The sequence below is a fragment of the Misgurnus anguillicaudatus genome, chromosome 10 (assembly GCF_027580225.2).
Source record: "Misgurnus anguillicaudatus chromosome 10, ASM2758022v2, whole genome shotgun sequence".
NCBI classification, from domain to species: Eukaryota; Metazoa; Chordata; class Actinopteri; order Cypriniformes; family Cobitidae; genus Misgurnus; species Misgurnus anguillicaudatus.
The window spans coordinates 1684425-1695086 of record NC_073346.2 but is presented as its reverse complement, the minus strand read 5'-3'; the positions used below and the strand labels follow the sequence as shown (position 1 = coordinate 1695086).

Genomic DNA, 10662 nt, shown 5'->3' with positions numbered 1-10662 from the left:
AATGTTTTAATATTCACAGGATAAAATATGCAATGTATTTCCTACTTAATCAGTATTAATCATTGAATAATTGATGTAATAAATATAAAATGTTGTCTTTGATAAATGTGTATTAACCAATGAAATGAAGGTTGTATACAGAATAACCTAATGGAGACATGGCAGCTTAACCTTGAAGAACAGAACCTCCTGTGTTTGTTCTTTGTGTGTGTATCATTTCTTCCCTAACAGATTGGGTGGGGTAATGGAGTCAGATAAACAGAAAGACCAGTTGGAGAGGAGATTTTCTGAAGAAAGATCGACGTCATATATTTTATAAATATGCATGTTACCTTTTGAGCTGGCTGTTCATTGCTTGAGATGACCCAGCGCGCTGTAAAACTTTTTCATATCTGATCAATAAATAACTTAATTTTAATACCGTGTCTTTCCTCTAATTATGAACATGCAATGGACACCTTAAAGTCCAACAGGATGAAGAAGGATTTTGTGACATTTCAAGACCTGTCATCGCTTCTGAGAGACATGGAAAAGATGGCCCTGTTCAAACATACTGGTGAGAAGTTGTGCTTGTACACTTGATTGTTTTTCGAAATCCTAATGATCATGTTTTAATTGTTATATCCCTTCTTTCTTCCTCTTGCACACAGGGCTGCTGGAAGTCTTTCACAGCGCACTTTTGAAATACCTCCCCAAACGCCAGGCATTCTTATTCCAGGGAATGGGGGAGAGATGTCACCTTGCAATCCTGGAGCTCAATGAGAACATTGTCAAGAGGCGGCAGTCCACAACCAAGACAGGTGTGTTACCATGTGTTGTCAGAGTAGTATAACATCCAAAATTAGAATACAGGACATTGAGAAGTGAGGTGTTGTTGTTTCGTATTGGCGGGAGGCGTTTCGTGCACTGCTTATGGGCACATAGTGTCTAGCAAAGTCGAATCTTAGTTCAGATTTTGTGTGTAATTATATTAAACATAATATTATATTACTACTCTTATAATGTTAGTTCCTGCACTACAATGGTACCACACTGCCCAGCTGGACATATCTTATCTATATGGTTTTTGCTGAATATGAATATTTATTGTGTTTTTCTTATAATATATTCTGTTTATACACTGCATAAGTCTATATTATTTATACTACTCAGTGTTTCCTCTAGAATTTTTTTCAGCTGTGGCGGCAGGGGGCGCCCATGATGATTATAAATGTACATTATTTTTTTACAGTAGAATATAGGCTACAGTAAACTAACATGTATTTTTTTATCATTTTCATGCTGTCATTTACTTTTCCTTATATTTATAGCATATTGCTTTTCTATGTTTGATCTAAAATGTATTTTCTTAAAAAACTTTACATAGCTACGTACGTAGTTCGGATATTTCATTGTAGTTTAGTGTGCATTGCAAGTTGTGCTCGTGTTTAGCGTTACAGAGCTGTTGCAAACTCACGCACAGTCCTGTTTGATAATCCGCACCGCTGTGATCGACCGAACATCCATCAGCAGCTATTTTATTTCACACCCGGACCATTTGACATAAAGACCCCGAGCCGGTAACACCGCAAATCGCGCAGTTGAATAGAAACCTTTAACGGTCTTCAGACAGATCTTAAACTCAAAGCACGGGGCCATTTAAAAACGAGTCGAATTTTGGTCTTGGATGTTAGACCCGCATTTTACTCTTGTCTATTGAGTCCCGACCTGCATCTACAACGCAAATGACGCGCGAAAAGCCTATTATTACACCCGTTTCATCAAATATTATGCGGTTCACCCGCGGGTACCTCGACCGTGCTGTTTGGTCTGAAAACAGATAAAACAGTCTCACCGTCTGCCTCAAGTTTCTATTACCAACGTTCTTCTCTTCCACGGGAATAATGTAAGTTTCCTTACTAACAGATTCGACTATTAATGTCTTGCAGTCGCATATAAGTAGTATTCAGTATTTAGCATTTTGTTTTTGGACAAATATCATATCATTTAATGTGAAACTTTGTGAGTGTCGATCTAAAGCACAGAAGATTGACTGACAGCTGAGCGGTCAGCAGCGCGCTGCGCTTATAGTCTATATTCTGAATAACTAATGACCAGATAAGTTGATAATATGAGTACAGTGATTCCAAATGAATGTCCAAAAAACTCGTAATATGTTAAATCGAAAGTTTAATAATGTCTTTTCTCGCAGCCCTGCGCTGCGTCCGTGTATGCGCCGGTGAACATCAAATGCGTGATGACCTTGCACCTTAAATTACCCTAAATTTATAGTCATAAAGATAAAAGTAAAACAATATTCGAAACTTCAAATTATGTATTATTATTTGTGTAAACTCACAATAAGGAGAAAACTTTGTGCTTATTTAAAATCATTAAAAACATGACGTGCTTTCTGCTGCTTTGGTCAGCGCGTCACAAAAAAAAACAGAAACTCAAATACTTTTTTATTCGTTTTGTCAATTTAATTATTATTTAAGTGTAACATATTTCGTATAGGCTTATTTATTTTATTATTATTTCTCAAAACAGAGACGTATCATCCTCTGTTGATTTAAATCTATTTGTTCATTAAACTAAACCCATGGAAGAAATTATGATACTTTAGGAGATTTATTTATAAATGAGTTAACAACGTGAATCCAGAAAGGAATTTATTTCTAAGAAAGCCAGTCTGACAGGGCGGACATTTCGGTAGCTTTTTTGCGAGCTGCCGCCGTCTAGAAGGGATACAGCAAATGCCGAAAAGTTAAGGATTAAATTTGGAGGTAGGATTATTAGGATGAAAACAGCGGCTCTGGCTAAATGAGATACAAATACATCCTACAATCGTGTGAAATTGTGTGTTTAGAGTTGGGTTTGGTTGAAGGATTAGGATAAAACAGTGGTCATCCAGCGAGATTTCGTTTGCTGTATCCCTTCTATCCACAACCGCAGGCGTGGCGGGGATGTTTTAGGCATGGCGGGCCGCCACGGTAGAATGTATATAGCGGAAACACTGCTACTATTAGGTTACTGCTACTACATCGTACATATCTTTACATGTTGTTCATACATGCTTCATATTACAAATCCATATATATTCTGCTCTTACAAGGTAACATTTAATAAACTGCACACATTTATATTTTGTTTATATTACCTTAAACCACCTTTTGTATACAAACAGCACTACTGTCTAAACTGCACTATATTTTTTGCAGTTCTGGTTGTACACAAATTACATTTAGTTTTTTTGTACTTTTGTACTTAATAAACCCTCTGCATAATGACAGTAAAGTTGAATCTAATCTAATTTCCTACCCTTTACAGGAGAAGCACGGTTCAATCAAATGTTCTGCAAGAGGTCCAAGCAGTGGGTCTTGAAGAAAATCTTCATACCACACACACACACACCACACAGTTTGTAGACGAAATCATCCATAAGGTCATTGAAAAAACACTCAATCCAAACATTGTGTTCAACGTGCCAACCTCCTCACTTGCCCTGCCACAGCCTGCACTGCCACCCAACATTGCTCCAGTGCCTTCTTTCAAAAGTCACTTCTGAGACTGACACTTTCTAATAATAATAATAATAATAATAATAATAATAATAATAATCACCTCTTCCCTGAGTCCTATTGCTGTGTCTAATTAGATTCTGCCACCACTCTGTCTTTATATTTATATTATTATATACTGTGTGTATATATATATACACACAATTTTTTAAATATGTTTTTATATTGTGCAGATTTTTAGATGTAGATTATGTCCTTGTTTATTTTAATGTGCTTTTCACTGGTGGCACAATATTTTTCCTTTGTGAATAATAAAAACTAAATTTCTTCATCTAACCCTGTCTTTTGTACACCAAAGTTATACATTATAGACTTGTGGAGGCGTAATGATTACTGTCACTGTGATTTAGCTGCCATTACAAAATCTACCTGGATTATTTCCCTTGTTGGAATTCATTTGGGTTAAAAATAAAGCCAAATATGATGTGTGTTACACAATTTAGACTTAAACTTTAAAAAGAAAATGCAAGAATGCTTTCCTCAAATTGCAGTCACTGTTTCTCTAGGCATATACTCTAATGTAGCAACAATAAGGACTTTAACACGAACCACAACCAATGTGAAAAAAATCCAGATCCAGAAAATGTTCAGCCTTAAAAAAAAAACAGAACAGTCATCTAGTTGGGAAAACATAAGTAACGGCGGAAAGGGGTCGCCAATATTGGGAATCATTTTCCCTGTGCAATAATCTGAAATAAAAGCCTTTCACTGGCTGTTAAAGCAAACTGCCATTTAACCAACAGTTGAGAAACTAGTCGAGTTGAGAGACCCTGAGATGTGAGGCTGTCTGATCAACATCAGAAAAAGTGGGTCTAGCCACATTAGACAAGCGTCCCAAGGTGGTGATATTAGAACTACACAAAATGGAATTTAAATCAGGAAACGTAAAACCAGCAACAGATAAGTCCAAACCAGCTCCATATACTAAAGGCTCTTTTAGCAGCCAATGAAGCGAGCCCATCTCTTATGCTCTTTGAAAACTAAAGAGGCTCCATACTGGATCTACAAAGATTCTGATAAAAAACTGGCAACCTTCGAGTTTCTAGCTTAAGGGGATCTACCAGGAAAAGGGATTTATCCATCCGTAGGCTTCTTAAACGCCATGAAATAGCACAAGCGACGGCTCTCCAGCAAAAATTAGTTGAACCCAAAAGAAGTCTCTGTATAAACTGCAGACGAAAAGCTGCAGTTGAAAGTTCATCAGTCCTTGTCCACCCTCCTCTTTAGGCTAAAAAAATATAAATTGAGGAATCCAGTGTAATTTGTCCCAAAAAATTTTTACCAAAACAGCTTGAATTTCTGAAAGCAACTTTGGAGGTGGATCTACACAGGCGAGTCTAACCGACCACTTATCTTTTCAACAACCCCATCCCAGTTCTTTTTTATGGTGTTCTCATCACCTAGAAAAAAAAAGTATTTAAAACATCCCTTACTCAAGGATAATCCAACAGGAAAAGTTAAATTCAAATTGTTCACATTCCCACACAAAAGCCTTGCACTTATTCCAATTTACTTTGGCAGGGGATAAGGACTTATAAACTTCAAGCAACTTTAATAAACACTATACACTGCATGAAAAGTGGGATTTTCGTCCCCGTAAGCGCCTGTAGGCTCCCGAAAATCTCCCTAATTTTCGGCAGCTTTCCTCAATTTACAGGCAGCGAGCGTCGCGTTCGTCTGTGTCACAAATTGTCGTAAACGAACCATGACGCAGGTGGAGAGCCCCGCGGGGGTACGATGTCTCTAATTAGCATATGAATAGCAGCGCAACCTCTGCCGGCCAGGTAGAGCGTCTCTAGTCTAATTAGCATGTGAATAGCAGCGAAACTAGAGTAACTGCCCACTTGAATGTACTCACTCAGTATTGGCTGAAGCCACTACTTTTAAACAAGTAAAATCTCCCGTGAATGGTTGGCAGATCACTTCAAACCAATCACAAGGGATTTTTCTTGTTTAAAAGAAGTGGCTTCAGCCAATACAGAGTGAGTAAATTCAAGTCGGGCCGTTACTCTAAAGAGGGGGGTTATTGGGCACCCTGGCTCATTATAAATGTAAACCCCAATAATAATAATAATAATAAATATATAATTTATGTGATATTAATTTTTTATATAATAATGTCAATGTGCTATGTACTTCATTATTCACACCATCAAGAAATATAAGAGAAAACAAAGAGGTTTATTTATAAACACACAGCTGTTTATTCAAAGAAAGAGCTTTAATTAGAAACACACAACTATGTACAAAGCAGCATAATGTCTCTTATGTTGTCCTCCAAACACGTCAAAAAGTGCCCAAGACATTCGGGAAAGATCCCTAAAAATCTTTTTCAAAGTTATCAAGTGTTGAAAAAAGAAAAAAAAAAAACTCAAAAACGTTGTAAAAAAGTCGCTTTTGCAGGCATATATGGTGAGTTCCTCTGTACTTTGGTATCGCCTCTAATCTGAATTGCAGCGTGGCACAGAGCTCGGAAAGTTCCAGGCTGCGAGAGGGCGGTGGCCGCACAATCCATCCAGACACCCCGCCAACAATGCCGTCTTCCTCATCAGATATGAGATCTATGGTGGCGCACTTCCAAATGTCCATCTCATCCTCAGCCAGCGCACTTCGTCTCGCTTCCAGCAACTGTAATACAATCAATAAAGACAATAAGTGACCTGAAAAATACTCACATTGACAAAATACTGATCTAATATATTACATCTTACCCTTTTTCTTCTGGATCGACTCCGAGCTAAACTTTTCGCATTTTCCGCCCGCGATGCGAGTTCAGGTTGTTTGTATCTGAAGCTCCGGCGAACCGACTCATAATACGTCTTGCAGGCAGCTGGAAAACAATTAAATGAGACTGGTATTAATAAACAGAGTCACGGTACAATTAAACAAGAAATGAGGAAAAACATTAGAAGTTATACTTACAAACAATGTCGTCATTCTCAGCAGTTAAATGTGGACTTGCTAAAATAGCCCCAACCAAATAGGAGGTCACGGCTTCGTTATGAGGCGACGTTAGTCTGTGAAAACAAAATGTGCGGGTTTAAGCTCGGATCTATTAACGCAGTGGTTCCCAAACTTTTTGCAGCATGCACCCCTTTCTAGTGTTTGACACCTGTCAAGCACCCCCCAACACCTTACTCTTGTTAAACTTCACAAATTTTAATAGCAGTAACTAAATACAAATATTCACTGTAGATTAGAAAACATAAAAAAATCTGTTATAAAAACAAAAGATTACCACCTTTTTTAGTGAGACGTCCTGCATGTTTGTACACAGATCATCAAAATTCAGGGTAATGGATGACAATTTTTTTAAACTTCACATTTTTAGTTGCAATAACTAAATACAAATACTCTGGTTAAACTTCACATTTCAGTTGCAATGTAACTGTCACTGTATTTGTGTTTCTTACTTGACATTTTCTCACTCTGGCATGTAGGCCTAATTCTCTTGACCAGTACATCTCTGTTAGGTTTTTCTGTTCCCGCCTCTTCACTCCGTTCATTATCATCCGAGTGTCTTTGATCGGGGTTTTCTATATATTCAGTAATGTGGTCGGATGAGGCTGATGTAGATGGCTCATTCCCGTCCCTTGATTTCTTTAAACTGCCCGTTTTTAACCAGGTGTCCATTTTGATGAATGTAGTAAGTGGAAAAAATAAATGGATTAATTATCAGTTAGCGCCTAATATGAAGAGGGCGGGGCTATTGTGACACAGATGTGCTTGTAAAATGAAATTAAATCAGGAGTAATTTATAGCTTGTAATGTGAAATTTTATTTCTTAATAAAACTTTCCCATGTGAAGTTTACCACAGTTAAATAAGTAAAAATAATAAAGAGCCAATCTTTCCCCCCGCCATTACAAACATTCGCTCGCGCACCCCTGGTGGTCAGTCTGCGCACCACTAGGGGTGCACGCTAGGGATGTCCCGATCAGGTTTTTTTGCCCTCGAGTCCGAGTCCGAGTCATTTGATTTTGAGTATCTGCCGATACCGAGTCCCGATCCGATACTTCTATAATACATAAAAAAGAATAAAGAAGAGCGAAAAACAGAACCAGGATGTTCCTTATGTCATGCCGCACGCGGTGCTGTTTCTGTGTGGAGTCAAAAGAGTCTAACTCTGTGCCAGCGCATAATTATAGATGTGTTCAAAAATAATTAGAATATTTATGGTATATATACAGGGGTTAAATTGGGATTTGTTTTGTGGGGATGCTCTGTTGGGAGGGAGGGTTCGAGGGGTAGCATGTTTAATCCTGATGACAGCAAAGCCACTGGTGTGTTTCAATGACATTTTGTACCTCTGATAGGATTTTATAAGTTTCAGTTTTAAAGCTGTGCCACATGTTGACCCAAATTTTAAAACCTGAACTTTAAATTATGCAAATCTATGAGTCTGACACCCTATATGCATTTGTTGCACATGTCATTATGCACAATTGATCAAACTTAGAAGGAAGTTATAAGACTCAACCTCCTTGACTACTTCTAGGCATAAGATAGGCTACCCAAAAAGACTCAATTACCAGGAAAAACAACATACTGATTCAGCAATATGTCTTATAACATAGCCATAGAGATTCCCTAAGCTGGTCAGCAGTTAGTTAAAAAATACCTATAGTTAGGTCGTAATTAATTTGTATAATCAAAATACATTATTTTATTAAACTATACAATCAGTTGAATCCAGTTATCTAGTTAACATATTGTAATGAGATGAGTGACATGGCTATACATACTTTAATACTTTGTTTCTAGACTTCTATTAAGTTTTTTCGACATGGGCACCATTCTTACCTCTCTCTCTATCTCTCATCTCTACAGTATCCTGCGTGAATGCGCGTTCTTGAGGTTCTGAGTGAGACGCGGAGTTGCGTCTGAGCACATGGTGACAAAACGATCAACGCGTCGTTTAAATGAGCGATAAAAACACGGTTTTGTCGTGGGTTCCTTGCACGCACGAGTGTGAAGCCTATGAATGAAAACACGTCAAGGCTTGTTCGACTTCATGCGGGGCCGCAACAATCGACAGCCGGGTGACGTCAAACTACCGCGCGAGTGATCCGCGAAATCATACGGAGGAGTTTGCTTTTAAATCGCTCTCGCGGAACTTTGACGTCATCCGGCTGCCCGTTCTTGTGACGCCGCATGAAGTCGAACAAGCCTATTTTCTTCTTGTCAGTTCACACGAACCAGCGCAGCGCGTACACTGGCGCGGAGCAGAGCGAGACCTTGATGGATTTTAAACCCTGCATATGTATCCGAGTCTTGATCGGAAGGTGACGTCCGATTCCGATCGAGTCCGAAATCACGTGATCGGGGCCGATTTCCGATCATGTGATCGGATCGGGACATCCCTAGTGCACGCACCCCAGTTTGGGAACCACTGTATTAACGTATCTATTTCCTTATACAAGAATAAAAGCATATTCTTTAAATCGTAACGTTACCTTTGCTCTGGTTCAAAGCGCCTGCAGTGTGCCTCAGAGACGCCGTACAGCCTCCTAAAAATTACAAGACAAAAACACCTCTAAGCAATAAAACATACAGCTTGGGCTACTTAAAAATATGCTTTTACATAAAATTATTCTTACCGCAATCTTGCAATTGTGCACCCGTCTTCTCTTCTTGGAGAGTTACAAACACCAAACCAAACATCTCTTAATGCTCCTCTTGTACTGCTGTGTGAGCCGTGGCCATGACCTCGCACGCGATTGGACGAAGGCGAGAAGCCTGTCGGGCTCCTCCAATCACACGCGAGGTTATTGATATAAGGAAAATCTTGTGAGACGTGCGCGCATGCGTATGATATAAACAACAAACGCGATGTGCGGGGAGCTCTGTGTGATATCAACACAGTGTGCTGTCAGTTGAAAGATGGAAGTCCCAAGACTGAAGAAACGACCTTGGCGCTTCTGTGAACATTGCAACACTGAACTGTGTCATACACAGTATTTTGACCACAGAAAGCGCTATTTCAAAAATGGAGTTTGGGAGAAAAAATCCAAAAGGACTACGTCAGGTCAGATAACGTACAGAGCCTGCTGCTTTCCAGTCATGAACCCGCTGTGAGTGATGTCCTGTCATGTGTAAAGACCCGGAGGATAACTTTACTGGAGTTAGAGAGATTGGTGAAAGTGAAATGCAATCCGAGGACCCAGAAAAAAAAGTAATTGAAGAATTTGAAGAAATGCACCCAGCGAATTGCAGTTCAGACAACGGTGAGCATAATTACATATTATTATATAAGCTTGGCTTGCTTTATGTATGTTAACATTTTAAACAATACTACAACATATCAACAAGTAAATTAAAATAAAATAAAATCAACAAGTTAAACAAAAACGTTTTGAGTATGCTATATCAAAAAGTAGCCATCCAGCATGTTTTATCCATTGTGGCAGCCCTTGCTCACAAAAAGGTTGGAGACCCCTGGTCTAGTTAAATGTGGTTGATTATCACTGTTGTTGTTATTTTAATAGTATAAATTAATTTATAATTAAATAGGAATATCGCGTTATAATGCATAACGGTATCTTCTGTTTGTTGTTTTTCAGACGAAACAGCAGATGACCAAAGCATTCATCTTTTCCTGGACATCTCCTGTTGTGTGGTAAGCATGAAATTACATTTGGATATACCAGTATAAAGTTCAGTACATGCTAATCCAGAGCTAAAATGGGAAAACCTAACATGTTTCACCCACATTATTGTTTTCCACTCTCAAATTTCTGTTAGTTAACTAATGAAAGCAACTAAAGTATAAACACACTTTATAAAGTATAAAAAAAACTAAAATGAAGTTGAAGTGGATGAAATTCCCACAAAGTACTTAACTGGTTCATTGCACTAAGATAAAGCTAGCTGTTTGAGATGCACATGATCTTTTCCAACTACAGTTTTCAAATCTTTTCATACTCAAATGGCCATATTGATGAGAAATGACCATATTAATTATGTTCTTTTTAAATCTCAAATGACCATATTAACGATGGGGTTTTCAATCTCAAATGGCCATATTCATGAGGGACTTTTCAATCTCTAATGGTCTAATGGTGGTGCTGAGTATGTGCATTGCATGTGTTTTAAATATGTCC

At 38.3% G+C, this 10662-nt stretch overlaps 1 protein-coding gene and 1 long non-coding RNA gene across 2 annotated transcripts; one reads left to right on the top strand and one right to left on the bottom strand.

The window, feature by feature from the left end:
• The first annotated feature begins 512 nt into the window (after positions 1-512).
• On the top strand, positions 513-3384 carry LOC141367180 (uncharacterized). Its single transcript, XR_012371384.1, has 3 exons — positions 513-556; positions 651-800; positions 3310-3384. It is a non-coding gene; the product is annotated as an uncharacterized lncRNA (long non-coding RNA).
• A 2307-nt stretch (positions 3385-5691) lies between these two features.
• LOC141367325 (uncharacterized protein C14orf93 homolog) lies at positions 5692-9652 on the bottom strand. Its single transcript, XM_073872678.1, has 6 exons — positions 9602-9652; positions 9160-9428; positions 9016-9069; positions 6483-6577; positions 6272-6390; positions 5692-6188 (listed from the first exon to the last, which is right to left on the bottom strand). The coding sequence occupies exons 1-6, from the start codon at positions 9650-9652 to the stop codon at positions 5880-5882; spliced, it is 897 nt and encodes a 298-aa protein (XP_073728779.1). The 3' UTR covers positions 5692-5879.
• Positions 9653-10662: the final 1010 nt, after the last annotated feature.

Coding starts and splice junctions, on each gene's coding strand:
- LOC141367325 (XM_073872678.1), bottom strand. CDS start 9,652: ATGACAGGACATCACTCACAGCGGGTTCATGACTGGAAAGCAGCAGGC. Junction 6,578..9,015: donor CGCTTTGAACCAGAGCAAAG/GTAACGTTACGA, acceptor TTGTTTTCACAG/ACTAACGTCGCCTCATAACG. Junction 6,391..6,482: donor TGAGAATGACGACATTGTTT/GTAAGTATAACT, acceptor ATTGTTTTCCAG/CTGCCTGCAAGACGTATTAT.